Source organism: Pan troglodytes, chromosome 20 (genome assembly GCF_028858775.2).
Source record: "Pan troglodytes isolate AG18354 chromosome 20, NHGRI_mPanTro3-v2.0_pri, whole genome shotgun sequence".
NCBI lineage: Eukaryota > Metazoa > Chordata > Mammalia > Primates > Hominidae > Pan > Pan troglodytes.
In genome coordinates, this window is record NC_072418.2 from 9,909,778 (window position 1) to 9,933,606 (window position 23,829).

Consider the following 23,829-nt stretch of genomic DNA (forward strand, 5'->3'; position numbering starts at 1 on the left):
ATCATTACACAAAGGAAGCTCTTGAGGTCACAATGGGCAGGGCTGGACCACCCTTGGATGCAGCCTGGGAAGGAACATGAGGGTCCTCTGAGAGACCAGGGACAGAGGGAGACCCAAAGATCTAGTCTGTAGCTAAGTGCATTTTCTAAAACTCATTGATTCACACGCCATCCCTTGAGGTAGGTACACTGTCCTTGTCCCTGATGTACAGAGGTGAAAACTGAGGCTCATGGGAGCTTAATGACTTATTCCAAGATTACCTGGCTAGTAGTCTCAGTTGTATGACCGATTTTGGAGGTCATATTCAACTCTCAACTATTGCAGGGGGCAAATGATTCAAAAAGCAGCAAACTCAGCCAGGCGCGGTGGCTCATGCCTGTAATCCCAGCATTTTGGGAGGCCGAGGCAGGCAGATCACGAGGTCAGGAGTTCGAGACCAGGTTGGCCAACATGGCGAAACCCCGTCTCTACTAAAAATACAAAAATTGGCCGGGCGTGGTGGCGGACACCTATAGTCCCAGCTACTCTGGAGGCTGAGGTGGGAGAATCGCTTGAATCCAGGAGGAAGAGGTTGCAGTGAGCTGAGAAAAAAAAAAAAGCAACAAACTTACACACTGAAAAACTGTGGTTTCATTAAAACACACACACACCCTTCATCCATGTTTTCTTTCTATTTTTGTGATGAGGTCTCGCTCTGTCACCCAGGCTGGAGTGCAGTGGCGTGGTCTCGGATCACTGCAACCTCTGCCACCCAGGTTCAAGCGGTTCTCCTGCCTCAGCCTTCTGAGTAGCTGGGATTACAGGCACGTGGCACCATGCCCAGCTAATTTTTGTATTTTTTTCTTTTTTTTTTTTTTGAGACAGAGTTTCGCTCTTGTTGCCCAGGCTGGAGTGCAATGGCGCAATCTCGGCTCACCACGACTTCTGCCTCCTGGGTTCAAGCTATTCTCCTGCCTCAGCCTCTGGAGTAGCTGGGATTACAGGCATGCGCCACCACGCCTGACTAATTTTGTATTTTTAGTAGAGATGGGGTTTCTCCATGTTGGTCAGGCTGGTCTTGAACTCCGACCTCAGGAGATCCGCCCACCTCGGCCTCCCAAAGTGCTGGGATTATAGGCCTGAGCCACTGCACCCGTCTGATCCACGTTTTCTAAATAGGTAGAGGTAAGCAGGTTTTGTGGGTTGAAGTGATCTGGGAGGTCTTCCTGCAAGAGGTGAGCCTGAGAACTTGGAATGCTGGTCTCCAAGGGAGACAGAGAGGAGAGCATGGGAGACACTTGTGATCTAAGCAAAGGCAAGAAAGTCCCAGGTGACTGAGCAGAGGCGGAGGGTCAGGGGAGGCTTGGAGTCTGAAGCTGAAGGTCAGAGGAGAGAGCTAACACTCAGAAAGTGTGAAGACAGGAAGAGATTGAGAATAGGCAGGACCTAGGACAACTGCAGAGCAGGGGAAAACCAGTAAGAAAGTGCGTGGCAGGCCGGGCACAGTGGCTCACACCTGTCATCCCAGCACTTTGGGAGGCCAAGGCAGACAGATCACTTGAGGTCAGGAGTTCAAGACCAGCCTGACCAATGTGGTGAAACCCCGTCTCTACCAAAAATACAAAACTTAGACGGGCGTGGTGGCAGGTACCCGTTATCCCAGCTACTTGGAAGGCTGAGGCAGGAGAGTCAGTTGAATCCAGGAGGTGGAGGTTGCAGTGAGCTGAGATCGTGCCACTGTACTCCAGACTGGGGGACAGAGTGAGACTCTGTCTCAAAAAGAAAAGGAAAGAAAGAAAGAGAGAGAAGGAAGGGAAGGGAGCGGAGGGGAGGGGGGAGAGGGATGGGGAGAGAAGGGAGAAAAAGTGTGGCAGAAACAGAGATGGCCAGTGGCTGGGGTGCAGGGCTGGAGTTAGGCAGAGGAACAAAAATGGGTCCCCCAGAGGGGAAGAAGGAGAAAACCGTGGCCTTGACAACTGACTGAGGATGAGAAGACGGGGTTCTCGTATCAGACATACAGTAGAATGCAGTGGTTAATTCTCCAAGTTCTAGAATCAGAGTCGCCCTGGGTTCAAATCTCAAGCAAATGACCACCTCCCTGAGCCTCAATGTCTTTTGTGAAGCAGTGGTTAAAACCTACCCTTGGCCAGGCATGGTGGCTAACACCTGTAATCCCAGCACTTTGGAAGGCTGAGGCAGAAGGATTGCTTGAGCCCAGGAGTTTGAGACTGGCCTGAGCAACATAGCCAGACCCCTGTCTCTAAAAAAAAATAGAAAGAATTAGCCATGCATGGTGGTGCACACCTATAGTCCCAGATGCTCAGAAGACTGAGGTGAGAGGACTGCTTGAGCCCAAGAGGTTGAGCCCACCACACTTGTCTAATTTGTGTGTGTGTGTGTGTGTGTGTGTGTGTGTGTGTGTGTGTGTGTGGAGACGGGGTCCCACTATATTGCCCAGGCTGGTCCTGAACTCCCGGGCTCAAGCAGTCCTCTCGCTCTGACCTCTCACTGTGCCTGGATACAGGTGTGAGTCACAGTACCCAGCTATTACCTTCCAACCTACTCTTCAATTTTTGTTGTTTTTTTTTTTTTATTGTCTGTCATCTCCCGCCCCATTATCAATTCCACAAAGGCAGGGATCTAGGTCTATTTTGTGAACTAACGTTAGTTCCCCACCCCTGCTGGCCTCCAGGCCTAGAGTAGGGATAGAAATCATTTATGTGGTGCCTACTGTGTGCCAGGCCTAAAGTAGGCACCACATGAAATATTTTTTTTTATGTTTTGAGACGGAGTCTCGCTCTGTCGTCCAGGCTGGAGTGCAATGGCACAATCTCGGCTCACTGCAACCTCTGCCTCCCGGGTTCAAGCGATTCTCCTGCCTCAGCCTCCCGAGTAGCTGGGACTACGGGCGCCCACCACCACTCCAGGCTAATTTTTTTTTTTAAATTATTTTTAGTACAGACAGGGTTTCACCACGTTGGCCAGGCTGGTCTCGAACTCCTGACCTCAGGTGATCCACCGGCCTTGGCCTCCCAAAGTGCTGAGATTACAGGCGTGAGCCCCTGCGCCCGGCCATGATTATTTCTGTCTCTGCTCTCGCTGGGGGAAGGCACAGAAGCTGTACCAGTTTCCCGTGATGTCCCCAGCCTCCAGCTCAGTGCTTGGCGAACAGAAAGGAGTCAAAGGCAGCAGAAAGGAGTCAAAAGCAGGAGTCAAAGGCAAGTGTCCCAATGGGCACTTGCTCAGTCCCTCATCTCCACCCTCTCGCAGGTGGCTGGTGTCCCGCGATGGCCACAGGCGCCCTCCTGCCGTGCCCGCGCCCGTGCCCGATGTCCCGGCTGGACTTCCTCAAGGCCTCGCACTTCTCGCTGGGGCCTGACCTGCGGCTGCACGAGGGCACCATGCGCACCACGTCGCACCGGGACTTTGCCTACCCGGCTGCCACTCGGGAGCCGCCGAGCCTGCAGCCGCCGCCCGCGCTGCTTTTCCCAATGGACCCGCGCTGGGACCGGGAAGAGCGCGTGTCGGAGGCGCACCGCGCGTTCCCGCCGCCATCCACGCCGCCGTGGGAGCTGCTGCAAGCGCAGGCGCGGGAACGCACGCTCGCCATGCAGGCCAGCAACCTGCACCTGCACGAGGACGCGCACGCCGGGATCGGCCTCTCCAACGCGCACGCCGCCTACGGCTGGCCCGAGCTGCCGGCGCGCACCCGAGAGCGGATCCGCGGCGCGCGCCTCATCTTCGACCGCGACTCCCTGCCTCCTGGCGACCGCGACAAGTTGCGCATCCCGCCCACCACGCACCAGGCGCTCTTTCCACCCCACGACGCGCGCCCGCAGCCTCGCGCGCCCAGTTGCCACCTCGGTGAGCGCGCGCCCGGGCTGAGTGGGCGATTTGCTTCACCTTGTGGTTCTCAAACAGGGGCAAGGACTCTTCATTCCCCTTCCCCCAGGGAACATTTGGCAATGTCTGGAAACGCTTTTGGTAGTCAGGACTTGGGGGGTGGCCGGGCGCGGTGGCTCAAGCCTGTACCTCAGCACTTTGGGAGTTGGAGGCGGGGGAGATCGCTTGAGGTCAAGAGTTCGAGACCAGCCTGGCCAATATGGAGGAACCCCGCCTCTACTAAAATACAAAAATTAGTAGGGCGCGGTGAAGGGTGCCTGTAATCCCAGCTACTTGAGAGGCTGAGGCAGGAGAATCGCTTGAACCCAGGGGGCAGAGGTTTTGGTGAGGAAAGAAAGAAAGGAAGAAGAGAAAGAAGAAAGAAAGAGAGAGGAAGGAAGGAAGGAGAAGGAAGGAAGGAAAACAAGACAGAGAGAGGAAGGGAGGGAGGGACGGAGGAAGACTTGGGGGGTGGCGAGGCCACCCGCGGTGGCTCACGCCTGTAATCCCAGTGCTTTGGGAGGCCTAGGCAGGAGGATCTCTTGAGGCCAGAATTGGAGACCAGCCTGGGCAACATAGCGAGACCCATCTCTACAAAATAAAAATTTTATTTTTTTTATTATATATATATGTATATATTTTTTTTTGAGAAAGTGTCTCTGTCACCCAGGCTGGAGTGCAGTGGCATGATCTCGGCTCACACAGACTAAATCTGCCCAGCTCAAGTGATCCTCCCACCTCAGCCTCCTAGGCAGCTGGGACTGCAGACACACATGTCACCAGGCCCAGCTAATTTTTTGTACTTATTTGTAGAGATGCAGTCTTATTATGTTGCCTTGGCAGGTCTTGAACTCCTGGGCTCAAGCAATCCATCTGCCTCGACCTCCCAAAGTGCTGGGATTATAGGCATGAGCCACTGAGCCCAGCCCTTACAAAATAAAAATTTAAAAAGATGGGCAGAGGTGCTACCAGCAGACAGCGGGTAGAGGCCAGAGATGCTGCCAAGTATCCTCCCAGCCAGCCCCAAATGTCAGTTACACCAAGCCTCAGAAACCCTGGAACCACCTTGAGCATCAGTTTCAGCATCAGGAGGGTGGACATATCCTCTGAATCTGTCCAGAGTGGTGTGTGGTTGGCAGAAGTCATGAATGCCAGTTTGGGGTCAGACAAATCAGCTAAGTTCCCCAGCTGTACACCCTCCTCCCCACACCCCCCAGCCTTACCACCTTAGTAGCTGTGTGAGTCTGAGGGAGTTAACCTCTCCAAGCCTCAGTTTCTCCATCTACAAAATGGGTGCAATCACAGAGCCCAATTCACAGGAGCTGGTAAAGCTGAATGTGTATGGTGTGTCTGGTGCAGAGAGCACTTAACAAAGAATAGCCAGCATTCATGCAATTTTCCAATTCTGTGACTCCAGGGACCCTTTAGGTGAACATTACTGGTCAGAGGCCCCTAAGATGGGCTCAGGGATTGTCAAACCCTGATTTGACATTTAGTTGTGATTCCTAGTTTCTGTGATTTCTGGCAAGTTGCTTAACCTCTCTGAGCCTCAAGGAGGCTGTAACATAAGAGAAATGATACCAGGTCCAAAAAGAAGTTGCGGCCGGGTGCAATGGCTCATGCCTGTGATCCCAGCACTTTGGGAGGCTGAGGCAGGCGGATCACTTGCGGCCAGGAGTTGGAGACCAGCCTGGCCAATGTGGTGAAACCACATCTCTACTAAAAATACAAAATTCAGCCTGACCTGGTGTTGCGTTCCTGTAATCCCAGCTAGCTACTTGGGAGGCTGAGGCAGGAGAATCGCTTGAACCTGGGAGGAGCAGGTTGCAGTGAGTCAAGATTGTGCCACTGCACTCCAGCATGGGCCACAGAGCGAGACTCCATCTCCAAAATAAAACAGAGACGGAGAGAGAGATACTCAGTCCTGGAAGAAGATGCAATGCACTTAACCTATGTGTGGCTCAATATAGTCCTTGGTAGATATTATTGGGGTTTTTTTGTTTTATTGTGTGTGTGTGTGTTTTTGAGACAGAATCTCACTCTGTGGCCCAGGCTGGAGTGCAGTGGCACGATCTCGGCTCACTGCAACCTCCACCTCCCAAGTTCAAATTATTCTCCTGTCTCAGTCTCCTGAGTAGCTGGGACTACAGGCACATGCCAACACACCCGGCTAATTTTTATATTTTTGGTAGGGATGGGGTTTCACCGTATTGATCAGGCTGGTCTTGAACTCCTGACCTCAGGTGATCCACCTGCCTTGGCCTCTCAAAAGTGCTGGGATTACAGGCATGAGCCACCACACCTGGCTGTATTTTTAAATTTATCATTATTTTTTAGAGATGAGGGTCTTACTATGTTGCCCAGGCTGGTCTCCAGCTCAAGATGGGCTCAAGCCCATCTTCGCACTTCAGCCACCTGAATAGCTGGGATTACAGGCATGGGCCATTGCACCTGGCTTTTAGTATAATTTATTTTATTTTTATTTTTATCTTTTGGTGTTTGCCAGACAGCTCTCAGTCTACACTGTTCAGAATGGCCCAGCTCCCCTTCCCAGGCAAGAAATAGAATTCCTTCCAGAGGGCTTGAGATGGCAGGGAATCTCAATCTCTCTCTCTCTCTCTCTCTCTCCCCCCACCCCCCTTGCCTATCCTAAGGGGGCCCCAACACCCTCAAGTGGGACTACACGAGACAAGATGGGACTTCCTACCAAAGACAGTTCCAGGCCCTGCCAGGCCCACCTGCCTTGAGGTGTAAGAGGGTAAATTGAGGCTGTGTTGGGGCTGCAGGCGGGGGCAGAATTGGGGACTGGGTGGTTTGGGCCTTCCTATCCCTGTCTGCCCACAGGCCTCCTCCAGAGTGGAGCTGGGAGACTGCAAGATCAGCTATGGATCAACGTGTTCGGAGCAGAAACAGGCCTACAGGCCCCAGGGTCTGCCTGAAGATAGGTATAAAGGGGCCACTGCGGGCACGGTGGCTCATGCCTGTAATCCCAGCACTTTGGGAGGCTGAGGCAAACAGATCATGAGGTCAGGAGCTCGAGACCAGCCTGGCCAATATGGTGAAACCCTGTCTCTACTAAAAATACAACAATTAGCCGGGTGTGGTGGTGGGCACCTGTAATCCCAGTTACTCCGGAGGCTGAGGCGGGAGAATTGCCTGAACCCGGGAGGCGGAGGCTGCAGTGAGCCAAGATTGCACCACTGCACTCCAGCCTGTTCGACAGAGCAAGACTCCATCTCAAAAAAAAAAAAAAAAAAAGTGGGGGACGAGGGGGCACTGCCTTCCCACCCAGATGGGACAATTGGCTTTCAGTAGCATGTGGTATTTGCCCCTTAGGGCTTTAGGGCCCATACTCTGCCTCTGAGGTCTCTGTCACTGGTAGCCAAGGTGCACTATTGTGCCAGATCTCTCATTATCAGAGCCCCGCAGCTTGGTCATTAGGAAACCCTGCTCCTCTCCCTCTTTCTGGGGGTTGCAAGGCCCCAGATGGATCCACTTTAGCTTCTTCTTCTACTTCTTCTTTTTTTTTTTTTTTTTTTTTTTTGAGACGTAGTCTCGCTCTGTTGCCCAGGCTTGAGTGCAGTGGCACAATCTCAGCTCACTGCAACCTCCGCCTCCCGGGTTCAAGCAATTCTCCTGCCTCAGCCTACCGAGTAGCTGGAATTACAGGCATGTGCCACCATGCCCAGCTAATTTTGTATTTTTAGTAGAGATGGGGTTTCACCATTTTTGCCAGGCTGTTCTCAAAAGCCTGACCTCAGGTGATCCACCCACCTCAGCCTCCCAAAGTGCTGAGATTACAGGGGTGGGCCACCATGCCCAGCCCACTTTACCTTATTCTTGATGGAATAATACACTACGTACAGGTATGACAAGGCCCAGGCCGCAGCCCACATCCACTGTGTAAATATCCGTCCTGGTGACGGCCTCTTCCGCGACAGGACCACCAAGGCCGAGCACTTCTATGCCAGGGAGCCAGGTGAGAGCCTGAGGCCCGCCCCGTCCCGCCTCCCACCGCAGCCTCCCAGGGCAGCTCTGCACCTGTTCCGCTTCTGGCAGAGCCTTTTGTTCTTCACCACGATCAGACTCCAGAGTCGCACATCCTGAAAGGAAATTGGTGCCCCGGCCCCGGCAGTCTGGACACCTTCATGCAGCACTTCTACGGCCAGGTGAGCAGGAAGAGCGAAAAGGCGGCAGGGAAAAGGGCTTCCCAGACGGAGCAAATAGCAGGTGCAGAAGTCCCAAAGTGGGAGTGAGCTTGATATGTATGCAGGAATCTCCTGGATGTACTTGAGTGATCTAGGGCGAGTCACTTAACCACTCCGATCCTCCTCCGTGGCTCCTTCTGTAAAATGAGATAAGAGTACCAACTCCCAGTGCTACCAAGTGGGGCCCAGAAGGGGTGAGGGAGCTGTCCAAGGTCACACAGAGCCCACCTCCTCCCTCACCCCCGGGCCCGGGGACCTCTCGGACGCCGGAGCTTTCAAATGCCATGTGGTCCTACAGCCGCCACCCCCGACCCAGCCACCCAGCCGCCACGTGCCTCATGAGAAATTGCAGAGTCATGTGACCCTAGGGGAGCCAAAGCTACTCAAACGCTTCTTCAAGACCACCATGGGCTCGGACTACTGCCCCTCAGAGTGGAGGCAGGTGCAGAAAGCGCCCAACCTCCACTTGCAGCAAAGCAACCTGCCGCGGGGCACGGGCGGTGAGCGCTCCCGGGAAGCCCCGCCCCATGGAGCCCCGCCCCCATGGAGCCCCTCCCCATGGAGCCCCGCCCCCATGGAGCCCCGTCCCGGGAAGCCCAGCCCTGGAAGCCTCGCCCTTGCCACTGCTCTGGCCCCGCCCCTAACCAGCCCTCCCCTCCCCCGGCTTCATCCCCTGAAAGGCTAAATCCCACCCCCAATTGACCAGAACCCCAACTCTGCTCCTGGATATTCCCGCCCCTTCATGGCCATGCCTCTCTCCTTCATAACTCCATCCTTCTGGACACGGCCCTGCCCCTTCTCCATCCTCTCTTATCCAGTCTTAACTCCTCTTCCATTGTCAGACTCTGGCTCCGCCCCTGACCCACTAGCCTGCCCTGCCTGGCCCTGCCCACAGACTCATCTGGCCTGGCCCCGCCCCTGACCTTCTTAGCCCTATGCCCTAGCTCTGGGTTCCTCCCCTAGCTCCTCCGTCCTCCTCCAGCTCCTCCCTCTTCCCAAGCTCCTCCCCCTTTCTCTGGCTCCTTCCTTTGTCCCAGCTCCTCCCTCTTTCCCAGTTCCTCCCTCTTCCCCAGCTCCTCTCTCCTCCCCTGGCTCCTCCCTCCTCCCCCACCTCCTCCCTCTTCCCCAGCGCCTACCTCTTTCCCAGCTCCTCCCTCTTTCCCAGCTCCTCCCTCTTTCCCAGCTCCTCCCTCTTTCCCAGCTCCTCCCCCTTCCTCTGGCTTCTCCCTCCTTCTTTGGCTCCTCCCTCCCCCGTCTCCTAATCCATTTTTCTCCCCTGGTCAACTTCAGCGCTGGCCTGGGCTTGGCTCTTGAACCCTTCCCTTGAACTTCACCACACCCTCAGCCCCGCCTCGGCCCACAGCCCTCACTCAGCCTCCCCAACCTGAATCTCCAGAATTCGATTTTTTAACCATGAACCAGAAGATGCTGAAGCCACACAGAACACCTCCGGCCCCGGTGACTGAAGAGATGCTACAGCGGGTAAGGGAGGCGGAGGGGAGTCACCCATCATTAGGCAACCCCCACATTGGTGTAGAGTTATCTCAGGACGACTATGCTGTCACCCTGTCTCAGAGTTAGTGATCACCCAGGCTCGGGGGCATCTTAATATCCCTTCAGCCTCAAGATCATCCCTAGCTTGGCCGGGTGCAGTGGTTCACGCTTGTAATCCCAGCGCTTTGGGAGGCCGAAGCAGGTGGATCACCTGAAGTCAGGACCAGCCTGGCCAACATGGTGAAACCCCGTCTCTACTAAAAATACAAAAATTAGTCAGGCATGGTGGCGCATGCCTGTAATCCCAGCTACTAGGGAGGCTGAGACAGAATTGCTTGAACCAGGGAGGCAGAGGTTTCAGTGAGCCAAGATCGCACCATTGCACTCTGGGCTGGGCAACAGAGCAAGACTCTGCCTCAAAAAAAGGAAAAAAAAAAATAGAGGTCATCTCTAGCTCACCCCCCAGGGTCATGTCAAGATCAGCTCAGGGGCATCTTTGCACCACCACCACTGTTATACCCAAGACGAGGGTTAATTCAGAGCCACCCAGGATCACCCCAGCCCTGGAGTCCTTCCAGGGACACCCCTGGTTTCTCTCCATCTTCTTATCCAGCTCCTCATTCAGCCCAGCCTGGGGCCCTTTTTGCCCACCTCTCCCCAGGGTTCAACCTCCCCAGCCTTTGATGCTCTGGCTGTGTCCCTAGGCGGCCCCACCTTACCCCAGGCTTCACCTTCTGAAGGGCTAAATCCCACCCCAAATTGACCAGAACCCCAACTCCGCCCCTGGACAATCCCGCCCCTTCGTGGCCAAGCCCCGCCCCTGCATAACTCCACCCTTCTGGCCATAGCCTCGCCCCTTTCCCTATCCTCTCTTACCCAGTCTTAACCATCCTCCTTGGTCAGACACTGGCTCCGCCCCGACCAGCTAGCCTGCCCTGCCTGGCCCCGCCCCCTGACTCATCAGGCCTGGAGATCCTGGGGTGGACAGGGTGGATCGGCCACCTCCCAGGCTGCCCTGCCAGGCTGTCCACCCTGTCTCCACAGTGCAAGTACAGCCACATGGAGCCCCCTCTGGGTGGACTGCGCTTCTTCTCAACACAATACAAGGACGAGTTTCCTTTCAAGTACCAGGGCCCAGCAGCCCTGAGACTGAAAAATCCTCAGGAGGGCTTCGTGCCCCTGGGCACGCCTCACCAGCGCGGCTGCAGGGAGAAGATAGACCCTCTGGTCCCCCAGCCCCCTATGTACCCGTGCCCCAGCCAGCAATAAATGCCATCTTGGCAACATTCCACTCTTTCCCATCAGTCAGCCCGTCCAGAGGATGCTTGGGTGGGTGGGGGCTGGAGGAAGGGACTGCACGGGAAAGGATGACTCCACTGTTGCTGCATTGCCATGAAGAGTATGGAGTCAAGGCTGGGCGCGGTGGCTCACACCTGTAACCCCAGCACTTTGGGAGACTGAGATGGGAGGATTGCTTGAGCCCAGGAGTTTGAGATCAGCCTGGGCAACATAGGGAGATCCTGTTTCTACAAAAAAAAAAGATAATCAGCCAGGTGCAGTGGCTCACACCTGTAATCCCAGCACTTTGGGAGGCCGAGGCGAGCAGATCACCTGAGATCAGGAGTTCGAGACCAACCTGGCCATCATGGTGAAACCCTATCTCTACTAAAATACAAAAATTAGCCAGATGTGGTGGCACATGTCTGTAATCGTAGCTACTCGGGAGGCTGAAGCACGGGAATCACTTGAACCTGGGAGGCGGAGGTTGCAGTGAGCCGAGATCACACCACTGAGCTCCAGCCTGGGCAGCAGAGTGAGACTAAGTCTTAAAAATTAAATAAATAAATAAATAAATAAATAAATAAATAAAAATTTTAGAAAGCCAGGCATGGTGGTACGTGCTTGTAGTCCAAGTTACTCAGGAGGCTGAGGTGGGAGGATCACTTAAGCCCAGAAATTTAATGCTGCAGTGAGCTATATGATTGCACCACTGCACTCCAATGTGGGCAACAGAGCAAAAACTCTGTCTCAAAAAAAGAATAAAGTTATAGTGCTGAACAGAGATACTGGCGTGCGTACTTCAGAACACAGATCCCTGGGGCCGGGGAAGGGCGGGGGTGCTGGATGGGCATAGTCCAAACCCGGACTCCTCCACGTCCTGGATGGTAGTTTGGGCAAGTCACTTAACCCCTATGAGCCTCAATTTGCTCATCTATGAAATGGGGATAAGTAGCAATTCTCCCATGAGACTGTTATACATGAGAAATGTACACACTTTTCAGTGCATGGGGCTGGGGTCGTGGAGGGGAAGCTTCCCTTCTGAGGATGAGAGTGGGGAAGGCCAGGATGTGGGGAAAAAGCTTTCAATGGTGGGGACACTGGATGTGGCCCATAGAGGACATGGAAGAGTGGACACAGCTGAGAATAACCCAGCAGTTTTTTCCATCATGGACAGAGACTAGAGACCGAATGGGGCACTGGTTGTCTGGGCAACTGGTCCCCAGGTCAGAGCAGAGTCCAGGGGCAAATTGACAAAAGCCATCAAGATATTATGAGGTCCAAGGGGGTAAGTGTTCAGCCAGGGACAAAATGTAAAGGGTCAAAAGGAGGAGGATGTGATGGGGCTCTGCAGCAAGTGAGTGACAGGGCTTAGCAAGGACCAGTACCTTGGACAGCGCCTGACCTTTAAGGTCCAGGGCATGGTGAGGAGAAAGGTCTGTCTGGGGTAAGGCCTGTCTCGGGTAAGGTAGGCTTTAGTGACCATGCCGGGGCCTGCCTCTGTGGGCTGTTGAACATCCAGTCTCAAGGAGTGAACATGGCTTTCCTGAACCAAGAATCAAACCTCCAAAGACCAAGGACCCCAATCCAATGAACCATAAGGTTGAGCCAATCTCGACCCTGCCCAGGAGCCCTTTCCTGGTTGGCATCAGTTCTTCTAGGCCAGGTTGTCATTTCTGCAGGAAAGGCAGGAGGGAATCCAGCTTTGCATCCTGTAGGGACAAGATGACCCTTTTGGCCACACATGGTATCCACATCGACCATGCAAGAATCTGCCAGCTGTGAATATGTCCTCTAAAGATATTTGGCATCATGCCCTTCTGAGTTACTTCAGGATAAACCAGGGCTTATCATTTATCGGTGTCTTAGATCAGATCATTCTTTATTGGAGGCTCTCCTGTGCATTGTAGGATATTTAGTGCCATCCTTGTCCTCTACCCGTTAAATGCCAGTAGAACCTCTCCCTCCCACTTGTAACAAAATGTCCCAAATATTGCCATATATCTTCCAGATGGGAGAGAATTGCCCTGGTTGGAAACCACTTCGATAAGCTCATCCTCTTCTGATGAAGCTGGTCTGCCTAGTGACCAGACTACTAGAACAGAAAGGCTTTCCCTTTTTGCCTTGCCTTCTGGGAAGCTCAGAATGTTTATTTGGTCTTAAGTTCCATGTAGCTGTAGTTGCAGGATTATCTTCCTGCCTCATCCCAGGAATGGTTTAAAACAGCCTTAGGCATTAGATGAAAACAGTCCATAGCAATTAAAAAAGAGCTGGATTTCAGCACAACTTGGAGCACTTTCTGACAATGAAAATGACCAGTCCTAGGATGGCTTGCCAGGGAAGAACAGAAACTGTACTGGAAATGTTTAATCCTTGGGGAAAGGCACTACATCAGGATTATTCTGGATGTATTTTATGGATTTATGACTAACCCTCCTATATTCCACTCACTCCCTTCCTTCCCCCAAAAGCCTAGGGATTAAGACAAAAAATATAGAATTGAATGTGAGAAACCAAGATTTTTTTTTTTTTCGAAACAGAGTCTTGCTCTTGTCACCCAGCCTGGAAAGCAATGGTGCAATCTCAGCTCACTGCAACCTCCGCCTCCTGGGTTCAAGCAATTCTCCTGCCTCAGCCTCCCAAATAACTGGGATTACAGGTGCCCACCACCGCGCCTGGCTAATCTTTGTATTTTTAGTAGAGACGGAGTTTCACCATGTTGCTCGGCTGGTCTTGAACTCCTGACCTCGTGATCTGCCCGCCTTGGCCTCCCAAAGTGCTGGGATTACAGGCATGAGCCATCGTGCCCAGCCCACCAAGATTAATTTTTAAAGGAAAACAACTTTCTCAGTGGTAAGCGTCACCCAGCAGCAGAATTCAGACCTGCCTTTCTGTCCTTAGGCAAAAATACACCCTGACCCTCACTTTCCTTATCTGTAAAATGGGAATGCCAATAGTTCCCGTTTCATAGAGTGGTTACAGGAATTAAATAAAAGGTGCATGTACCATGCTCAGAAGAGGGCCTGGCACTTGGCTGCAGCTCAGTGAATGGTGACTAAATGTGTTAATGTCTTATGTCATTTTGTTGCAAGTGACAGAAACCAAGCTCCATCTGGCTCAAGAAAAAAAAGGAATTTTATTGATTTAGAAAAAGACAGGCCAGACGTGGTGGCTCATGCCTGCAATCCCAACACTTTGGGAGGCTGGGGCGGGAAGATCACTTGAACTCAGAAGTTCAAGACCAGCCTGGGTAACATAGCGAGATCTCATCTCCACTAAAAATAATTTAGAAAATTAGCTGGGCATGGTGGTGTGCACCTGTAGTCTCAGCTACTTGGGAGGCTGAGGTGGGAGGATTGTTTGGGCCAAGAAGATTGAGTCTGCAGTGAGCTATTATCATTCCACTCCAGCCTTGGCAACTAAGCAAGTTTCTGTCTCAACAATACACACACACACACACACACACACACACACACACACACACAGAAACAAGAAGGTCTGAGTCTGGAATTGGGTCTAATATCAGGCATTTTGCATCAGGACTCTGTCCCCCTGGCCATCTCTCAGTCCTATGTCCCTCCAAGCAACAGCAAAGGAAGATGCTGGTAGTATTTTCCAATCATTATGATTAGATCCCCCAGAGAAGGGCGGGGTCTTTCCACCACGCTCCCTCTGTCGAATTTTGGTTTTTGTTTTGAGACATCTGTCACCCAAGCTGGAGTGCAGTGATGCAATCTCGGCTCACTGCAACCTCTGCCTCCTGGGTTCAAGCAATTCTCCTGCATCAGCCTCCCAAGTAGCTGGGACTACAGGCATGCACCACCATGCCCGGCTAATTTTTGTATTTTTTATTACAGACGGGATTTCACCATGCTGGCCAGGCTGGTCTTGAACTCCTGACCTCAAGTGATCCACCCGCCTCAGCCTCCCAAAGTGCCGGGATTACAAGCATGAGCCACCACACCTGGCCCCATATTGGGATTTAAGGAACAGGCTGATTGGCCCATTTGAATCACTCACCGAGTTGTGGACCAATCACTGTGCCCAGAGGAAAACAATATGGTGATTGGTTTGCCCAGCTCAGGAACCCACCCCTAGGTTATTTAACTCCCCAAACCCAGCCAGGATCACGGCGCTGGAGCCCAACCTTAATTGACTGTGTCTCCTAAGGACAAATCTGTGTCCTGCCCCAGGTTGCAATCTGGAGGGTGGATTAGCTCAGCTAATAGGCTCTTCCCAGTGAGAGTGATTGTCAGCTTTGCAGACAAGGAATGTTCAGCATTTGGGAGTAGTTTAGGGTGTCAGATGTCCTCCCATAATCCCAGTCTTATCTTCTACCTCATCATCTACCTCGTCTTTTAGCCTGGGGTGGAAAATTCAGCTCTGAGGATCTCACAAGATGAAGCAGATGATTCTCTGCTTTGAGAAGAAACACATTCCAGAAACTTGTGTCTTTCTTGCAAGACTTTGCTGAAGATTGCATGAAAGCTGCCCCAGGCCAGGCATGGTAGCTCACACCTGTAGTCCCAGCAAGTTGGGAGGATCGCTGAAGTCAAGAGTTTGAGACCAGCCAGGGCAACATAGTGAGGTTCCATCTCTACAAATAAAATAGTAATAATAGCCAGGCATGGTGGCTGTAGTCCCACCTACTCAGGAGGCTGAGTCCCCAGGTACTCGTCTGTAGTCCCAGCTACTCAAGAGGTTGAGGTGGGAGGTTGGCTTGAACCCAGGAGTTCAAGGCTGCAGTGAGCTATGATTGTGCCACTGCACTCCAGCCTGGGTGACACAATGAGACCCTGTCTCTAAAAGAGAAAGAAAGCTTCCCCATATTCCAATATTCTGGTCCTTAGGAGACACACGGTTAGAGTTCCATGAAAAAATCAGTAACTATTTATTTATTTATTTATTATTCATTTATTTTTGAGATGGAGTCTCGCTCTGTCGCCCAGGCTGGAGTATAGTGTGGCACGATCTCGGCTCACTGCAATCTCCACCTCTCGGGTTCAAGTGATTCTCCTGCCTCAGCCTCCCAAGTGGCTAGGATTACAGGTGCCCGCCACCATGCCCGGCTACTTTTTGTATTTTTAGTAGAAATGGGGTTTCACCATGTTGGCCAGGATGGTCTCAAACTCCTGACCTCAGTGAGCCGCCCATCTCAGCCTCCCAAAGTGCTGGGATTACAAGTGTCAGCCACCGCGCCTGGCCAGGCAACAATTTAATCCGCTGGTTTTCTTCCACATAACTCTAGTTTTCTGGGGCAAAGCTCTTTTACAAAGCCCCGTATACATCTAGACAGGTCGTGCATTGCATAACCTAAGGTGCCCTATTCACTTTATAGTCCATGTATGTGGCAACCCTGGCTCTCTATCCCATCTTTCTTTAGTTGGTTCCACATTTTAAGGTTTTTTTTAAAGATTTTTTTTATTACTCTTTCCTTTCCAGGTAATAATTCCTAAATTAGTCAAGACTGTCACGGATGCAAAGAACAGACGTCCACTAAAACTAGCTCAAACACCCAGAACATTTGTTGGTTTGTGGTACAGGAAAGAATGAGTTCGGTGGCTTCAGGTACGGCTATATCCAGGAGCTCAACAAATACAGCCAGAGCTATCTCTCTGACTCTTACTTGTACATCTTGGTGCATATTGTCCTCAGTCTGCAGACCGTTCTTTTGAACAACTGGGGAAAGTGGCTGCAGGCAGAATGAGCCCCCTGTGGCTCATAACCCCAGAAGTAGAGTGAGAACCTCCAATGTCACCTTCTCAACCCATACCTAATTATTGTGGCCAGGGGATAGGGGCCCTTTGATTAGAGTCCAGCTCACATGGGACTGGGAAGGGGTGTTAGACACATGTGCATCTGGAGTAGTGGAGGGGACCCCACAAAGGAAAAGAAAGTACTGTTAGATTCTGAGCCAAAGAAACAACAGATGTCATCACATATATTTGTAATGGGATCATCCAGGAAGTGTCAGGATAAGGAACCAGGGGCATAATCCAATTGAAGTTATCTCCAATCTCTCAGATCTGCTGTGGGCTCTGCGGAAAGATGGAAAGCAGGTCTCAGGCTGAGTCCAACACACATCTAGAAGGTTCAGGAAGGAAGAAGGAACCATAGGGTGTCTCTATAAGGAGGACATGGGGACAGAGGAGTATCTTATAGAATTTGGGCTTGTACTTGGTGGTTTGGGTTTTTTGTTTTGTTTTTGTTTTTGAGACGGAGTCTCGCTCTGTTGCCCAGGCTGGAGTGCAGTGGTGCCATCTCGGCTCACTGCAACCTCCACCTCCTGGGTTCAAGCAATTCTCCTGCCTCAGCCTCCCGAGTAGCTGGGATTACAGGTGCCTGCCACCACGCCTGGCTAATCTTTGTATTTTTAGTAGAGACAGGATTTCACCATGCTGGCCAGGCTGGTCTCAAACTCCTGACCTCCAGATCCACCCGCCTTGGCCTCCCAAAGTGCTGGGATTACAGGCATGAGCTACCGCACCCAGCCTATACTGGGTGGTTTTACAGAGAATTACTAGGGTGGTATTGTCGGGAACCTGGGAGCGCTTTGCTGACTAGGTATTTCAGTGATTTTTGTCTCAGAGGTGGGAGGATGGTAGTTGGGTTGGAATTGTCGTCGGTAAGAAGTGGCAGTCATTTGTGTTCACTTGGAGAGGGGGATGAGAACTCATTTTTGTGGTTGCACAGGGCCCATGTCTCTATCTTGGTTCAGACATGGTCACAGAGTGGCCTTGCCTCATCATTGTTTATATCCTGTGACCACTGTTTATATTTAGTGGAGAACATCGCGGCCCAGCCATCAGGAGCTGATTTCCACTCTCTCTTCTGGCTGGCAGCGGGGATCTGTGTCTCCAAGGAAAGTTTGCCCCGAGCCCTTCCCGGCCGGGCGTAAGGTTCTCCGGAAACCATCACTCACATCTAGCATTTGGAGGCCTCCAGGGACAGCGGTGACCCACCATCTGGGTAGGAGGCTGAAAACACTAGAGGAGGAATATCCCAAATCTGTGCCTTGGCGGGTGTTACCCAGAAAGGGTGACGGGTTTCACCATGCAAAAAGGAAAAATTGGAGGAAGGCCAGGTTAAGCAAAAATAGACATGTTTTTAGATTGCAGAGCTGAGAGGCTTGGCTGTGCCTATGTGCACTGCAAGTCTCCAAGAACAACATGTGTAGAGTTTTACGAACAAAGATAGAGTCAGAGACATGGGCAGGAGGCAGAGACAGAGAGAGAGAGAGAGACAGACACAGAGAGAGATAGAGGCAGAGAAAGCAACAGAGGCAAAGAGATTGGAACACAGAGAAAGAGATGGGGACAGAGACACAGAGAAAGGAACAGAGATGGGAAGACAGGGACAGAGACAGAGAATGAACAGAGATAGAGAGATAGGGACGGAGAGAGACAGAGAGAGGGACAGGGATGGAGAGAAAGAGATAGGGCCAGGGCCACAGAGGGACTGAGACAGGCCCAGGAGGAGACTAGGGATGGGGCCAGGGCTGCGTGCGGGCGGCGCACGGTGCAGACAAAGGCGCGGCCGCGCGGTCGGGGTGGCCTGCCCGGGGACAAAGGCCTGCCCGGGGGGCGGGGGCAGCGATGGCGACGGCCGCGGCGGGCGCGGGCGAACTACAAGTCCCAGCAGCTCCCGCTGCGGCCCTCGGCCGGCCCCTCTCGCTCCCCGGGAGCGCCTGGCGGGGCCGCTGGGCCGAGGGGGCCGCCGGCGGGGCTGGCGGGCGGGGGGCTTCCTGCGGGCCCGGGGGGAGCAGGCGGCCGGCGCGGGCGCGGCGGGCCGGGCAGGGGCGAGGGGCGCCGGGTGAGTGTCCCTGCGAGCGGGCTGGGGCCGGGGCGGGGGGCTGGGTGGGGGGCGGGCGGGCGGGGGAGCTCCAGGCGCGGGGCGCAGCCCGGGGCGACCTCTAATCGTCCCCCGCCCTGCGCGCCTCCGGCCCTGGCCCAGGCGAGCGGGGGTCGCGGGAGCGATGGGGAGGGGACTCTGCGGCCAGCCCCAGCCTAGCGCACCCATCCCGCCGCTGGGGCCCGGGGGGAAAGGGCCAGGAGGTTGGGAGCCTTCAATCGGGCGGGGTGGGGGGCGCCCGCCAGCTCTGGGGTCTGGAGCTCAGGACGCCCCCTCCCTAGGAGGCGATCCAGGACCCCCTCCCCTCCTGATTCGAGGTATTGTTCCCACCTCCCGCCTGGGGTCTGGAGTTCAGGAGGCCCTGTCCTCAAAAGGGGGACCTAGGGGTTCCCTCTTCCCCCAGGACCCTAGGAAGGGTCCCCGCGATTGTTCCCTTGCCCCTCCAGTCTTGGGGTCTGTAGTTCTGGAAGCTCCTTTCCCTGGAGGTGATCCAGGGGTCCACCTGCCCTCACCCCTGGGAACTCAGGAAAGACTTAAGTGATTTCTCCTCCCACCTTCCAGTTAAGAGATGGGAATTCAGGGGGCCCCTTCCCCTGGAGGCAATCTAAGGGTTCCTCTGCCCCTCATGCAGGAGGGGTCCCAGGTCTTGTTTCCCCCACTCTCCAACCATGGGGTCTGGGTTGAGGACCCCCGTCCAGGAACTCGGCTCTGTTTGCCTGCACACTCCCAGCTATGGGGTTGTGGCTCAGTGTATTCCTTTCCCCGGAAGAGGAGCCACAGGTCCCCCCACAGCTTCTCCCAGGAGCAGATCATTCATTGTTGACACCTCAACACCCAGCCATGGGGTGGGGAGCTCAAGGCATCCTCCCGGCAGGTCATCCTGGGCTCCCATTGCTCCCCAGAAGTGGTTCCAGCTTTTGTCCCTCTACCTCCCAGTCTGCCCCTAGCCACAAGCTGGCAATTCAGTTCAGGATCCTTCCTGCAGGAAGGGCTACAAGTGTGCTGACACTACCCACCATGTCCCAGCCATGGGAGGAGATGACTCAGGCGTTCCCCCATTAACTTCAGAGGGTCCCCAGGTATTATTTTTGCCTAACCTCCAGCTAGAAGTTAAAATGCAGGACCTTCTAGCCAATAGGGAAAACAGGTATACTGGCCGGGCATGGTGGCTCATGCCTGTAATCACCATATTTTGGGAGGCTGAGGTGGGAGGATCATTTGAGCCCAGGAGTTTGAGTCCAGCCTGGGCAACATACCAAGACCCCATCTCAAACATAAATAAATAAATAAAACAGGTATACTAACAACTGTCCCCACCCTCCTGCCTATGGGGTTCATGAGTCTCCCTACCCATCCCTCCTCACCAGGAGGGGTCCCAAATATCACTCTACCATGCTCACTATCTGGCTGTAGGAAAGGGCATTTCCGATCTGTCTAAGAGAGAGGATTTGACACTGACTCCCACCTGGAGCTGTGAGCTCTGGAATTCAGGTTTTCTTTTCCCCAGAGGGCAAGCCAGAGTCTTCTTGTCTTTCCCCAGTGACTTGGGAGGGATACCTGATGTTATTTGTTCCATATTCTTATCCCCCAGACATGGGTTCTAGAGCTCAGAATGCTGCTGCTGGAGGGGGGCCTCCCTACCAGAACTCGCCCCCTAAATTAATCTGCCGCCCCCAAGTATGGGACAAGAATTCAGGCCATGTGCTCAGGAGCACAGAAACGCTGACACCCACACTGTTCCCCATGTGGGGACGCCCAGCAAGGGGGTAGGAAGCTAGGACTGTCTCCTCCACAGGACCCCAGCTTCCCACAAGAGGAGCCCAGGTTGGAGAGAGGGGCAGAGCCATGGAGTTGGGGACTAGAAACCTCTAGTGCTGGGTCTCATGACCTCCGTCCAGGTTTGGGGCTGAGAGGGGAGGGTCCTACCATGTCCCACCTGGGTCCCTCAACTCCCTGCCCTGGCTGGGGTAAGTCAGAAATCTCCTTGCAGTCAGAGACAAGGGAAGGATCCACGTGTATGCTCAGAAGTGAGTGGGGTTTGGCCAGGTACAGTGGCTCATGCCTGTAATCCCAGCACTTTCTGAGGCCAAGGCCAGAGGTTTGCTTGAGTCCAGGAGTTTGATAACAGCCTGGGCAACATAGCGACACCCCATCTCAAAAAAGAGAGACAGAGGGAGAGAGAAAGGAAAGAAGGAAGGAAAGAAGGAAGAAGAGAGAGAAGGAAGGAAGGAAAAGAAGGAAGGAAGGAAAGAAGGAAGAAGAGAGAGAAGGAAGGAAGGAAAAGAAGGAAGGAAGGAAAGAAAGAGAAAGAATTGAAGTTAGCTGAGTGTGGTGGTGCATCTGTAATTCCAGCTACTTGGGAGGCCGAGGTGGGAGGATCGCTTGAGCCCGGGAGTTCCAGTCTGCAGTGAGCTATGTATGATCACGTCACTGCACTCTAGCCTGGGTGACAGAGTGAGACCCCATCTCAAAAAAATAAAAATAAAGAAGTGGGGCTGGGCGCGGTGGCTCACGCCTGTAATCCCAGCACTTTGGGAGGCTGAGGCATGCAGATCACCTGAGGTCAGGAGTTTGAGACCAGCCTGTCTAACATGCTGAAATCCCATCTCTACTAAAAATACAAAAATTAGCCAGGCATGGTGGTGGACACCTGTAATCCCAGCTACTCAGGAGGCTGAGGCAGGAGAGTTGTTTGAACCTGGGAGGCGGAGGTTGCAGTGAGCCGAGATGGTACCTTTGCACTCTAGCCTTGGCAACAGAACGAGACCCCATCTCAAAAAAAAAAAAAAGTGGGTTCTAGGGGCACAATCGGGTCCCGTCTCTCATCCCTAACCAGACTCCAAAAGACACCCCCGCTCCCACAGAACCCACCTACCCTCTACCCTCTATCCTTGCCCTTGCAGGTCTTGCCCCAGAAGCTGCGGGCACATCCACGCCTGAAATGCGGCGCTCAGTCCTGGTCAGGAACCCAGGCCACAAAGGCCCGAGACCCGTTTATGAAGAGCTCGACTCTGACTCCGAGGACCTAGACCCCAATCCTGAAGATCTGGACCCGGTTTCTGAAGACCCAGAGCCTGATCCTGAAGACCTCAACACTGTCCCGGAAGACGTGGACCCCAGCTATGAAGATCTGGAGCCCGTCTCGGAGGATCTGGACCCCGACGCCGAAGCTCCGGGCTCGGAACCCCAAGATCCCGACCCCATGTCTTCGAGTTTCGACCTCGATCCAGATGTGATTGGCCCCGTACCCCTGATTCTCGATCCTAACAGCGACACCCTCAGCCCCGGCGATCCAAACGTGGACCCCATCTCCTCTGGCCTCACTGCCACCCCCCAGGTCTTGGCCACCAGCCCCGCGGTGCTCCCCGCCCCCGCCAGCCCGCCCCGGCCCTTCTCCTGCCCGGATTGCGGGCGAGCCTTCCGCCGCAGCTCCGGGCTGAGCCAGCATCGCCGCACGCACAGCGGCGAGAAGCCGTACCGCTGCCCCGACTGCGGGAAGTCCTTCAGCCACGGTGCCACCCTGGCTCAGCACCGTGGCATCCACACTGGGGCGCGGCCGTACCAGTGCGCGGCCTGCGGCAAGGCCTTCGGCTGGCGCTCCACGCTGCTGAAACATCGCAGCAGCCACAGCGGGGAAAAGCCGCACCACTGCCCGGTGTGTGGCAAGGCCTTCGGGCACGGCTCGCTCCTGGCACAGCACCTGCGCACGCACGGCGGCCCGCGGCCCCACAAGTGCCCGGTGTGCGCCAAGGGCTTCGGCCAGGGCTCTGCGCTGCTCAAACACCTGCGCACGCACACGGGCGAGCGGCCCTACCCGTGTCCGCAGTGCGGCAAGGCCTTCGGGCAGAGCTCGGCGCTGCTGCAGCACCAGCGCACACACACGGCTGAGCGCCCCTACCGCTGCCCCCACTGCGGCAAAGCCTTCGGGCAGAGCTCCAACTTGCAACACCACCTGCGCATCCACACGGGCGAGCGGCCCTACGCCTGCCCGCACTGCTCCAAGGCCTTCGGCCAGAGCTCAGCGCTGCTCCAGCACCTGCACGTGCATTCGGGCGAGCGTCCCTATCGCTGTCAGCTCTGCGGGAAGGCCTTCGGCCAGGCCTCCAGCCTCACCAAGCACAAACGGGTGCATGAGGGTGCAGCCGCTGCTGCAGCGGCCGCCGGCCTGGGCCTCGGGCCTGGCCTAAGCCCTGCATCCATGATGAGGCCGGGGCAGGTCTCCCTCCTGGGTCCTGATGCTGTTTCTGTGCTTGGCTCTGGCTTGGGCCTCAGCCCTGGCACCAGCTCTGGCCGCAACCCTGACCCTGGCTCTGGGCCGGGCATTCTGCTGGATCCCAGCTCCAAACCCCTCCCCGGCTCCAGATCCACCCCCAGCCCTACTCCTGTGGAATCTTCTGACCCAAAGGCTGGGCACGACGCTGGTCCCGACCTTGTGCCCAGCCCAGACCTTGATCCTGTGCCCAGCCCAGACCCTGATCCTGTGCCCAGCCCTGATCCCAACCCTGTGTCCTGCCCTGACCCCTGTTCTCCCACTCGTGGCACTGTCAGCCCAGCCCTCCCTACCGGCAAGAGTCCAGAGTGGGTACAGGAGCAAGGGGCACTGCTGGGGCCTGATGGCTGAAGGAGACGCCGGCATCCTCGGGGGCCTGGGGAAGTTGTGTGTTGTGCGGTCAGTAAAATCCTCCCACTGCCTCCGGGCTCTGTGTCGTGGCTTGCCTTTTGTGCTTTCTTTCTGAGCACAGCCCCTTGCTCCGGAGATGGGACATTGTGGCCAGGGCCAGCTACAATCTGGAGCTCCAGTGTCCTGGCTTCCTTCTTGGGCCCACCAGCTAGACTTTCCAGCTTAACCCACAGTGTCTCATCCTGGTCCATCCCACTAGTCACCACTCTCTGTTCCTCTCACTTACCCCCTTGCTCTTCAAAGCCCACACAGTAGGTACACAAGTGGACAAAAAAAGTTGCTCATTTATGCAATCAACAAACATCTCTGGATTGCTGGGGTCTCAGCAGGGAACAAGATAAATATGGCCTCGACCTGCATGGAGCTCACAGATACTAAATTCAGAATACTTAAAAAATAATTACAGGGTATAGTACATTCTAGGAGAAGCATAACAAGACTTCTGATATAAATGGC

At 54.3% G+C, this 23,829-nt stretch overlaps 2 protein-coding genes across 5 annotated transcripts; both read left to right on the plus strand.

The window, feature by feature from the left end:
* The first annotated feature begins 8 nt into the window (after positions 1-8).
* Positions 9-10,852, plus strand: TEX45 (testis expressed 45). Of its 3 annotated transcripts, none has more exons than XM_016934863.4 (9): positions 9-179; positions 3,250-3,843; positions 6,516-6,619; positions 6,706-6,806; positions 7,728-7,840; positions 7,921-8,030; positions 8,368-8,569; positions 9,466-9,551; positions 10,608-10,852. In XM_016934863.4, exons 2-9 carry the CDS (start codon positions 3,267-3,269, stop codon positions 10,830-10,832), a joined length of 1,518 nt encoding a protein of 505 aa, XP_016790352.1. In that variant the 5' UTR covers positions 9-179; positions 3,250-3,266; the 3' UTR covers positions 10,833-10,852. The 3 variants fall into 3 exon arrangements, with proteins under 3 accessions (XP_016790352.1, XP_016790353.1, XP_016790355.1); XM_016934864.3 differs by lacking the exon at positions 9-179 and adding an exon at positions 1,300-1,361; XM_016934866.3 differs by lacking the exon at positions 9-179 and adding an exon at positions 1,320-1,455.
* A 6,935-nt stretch (positions 10,853-17,787) lies between these two features.
* On the plus strand, positions 17,788-23,389 carry ZNF358 (zinc finger protein 358). 2 transcript variants are annotated; one of them, XM_512328.8, is made up of 2 exons: positions 17,788-17,810; positions 21,596-23,389. In XM_512328.8, the coding sequence occupies exon 2, from the start codon at positions 21,634-21,636 to the stop codon at positions 23,311-23,313; it is 1,680 nt and encodes a 559-aa protein (XP_512328.2). In that variant the 5' UTR covers positions 17,788-17,810; positions 21,596-21,633; the 3' UTR covers positions 23,314-23,389. The 2 variants fall into 2 exon arrangements, with proteins under 2 accessions (XP_512328.2, XP_016790358.2); XM_016934869.4 differs by lacking the exon at positions 17,788-17,810 and adding an exon at positions 18,056-18,653.
* The last annotated feature ends 440 nt before the right edge of the window (positions 23,390-23,829 follow it).

What these genes read in the sequence shown, in the direction of transcription:
- TEX45 (XM_016934863.4), top strand. Translation starts at nt 3,267, where the DNA reads ATGGCCACAGGCGCCCTCCTGCCGTGCCCGCGCCCGTGCCCGATGTCC. An exon ending in CTTCTATGCCAGGGAGCCAG is followed by an intron (nt 7,841 to 7,920) that starts GTGAGAGCCTGA and finishes CGCTTCTGGCAG; the next exon opens with AGCCTTTTGTTCTTCACCAC. An exon ending in CTGAAGAGATGCTACAGCGG is followed by an intron (nt 9,552 to 10,607) that starts GTAAGGGAGGCG and finishes CTGTCTCCACAG; the next exon opens with TGCAAGTACAGCCACATGGA.
- ZNF358 (XM_016934869.4), top strand. Translation starts at nt 18,437, where the DNA reads ATGGCGACGGCCGCGGCGGGCGCGGGCGAACTACAAGTCCCAGCAGCT. An exon ending in GCAGGGGCGAGGGGCGCCGG is followed by an intron (nt 18,654 to 21,595) that starts GTGAGTGTCCCT and finishes TTGCCCTTGCAG; the next exon opens with GTCTTGCCCCAGAAGCTGCG.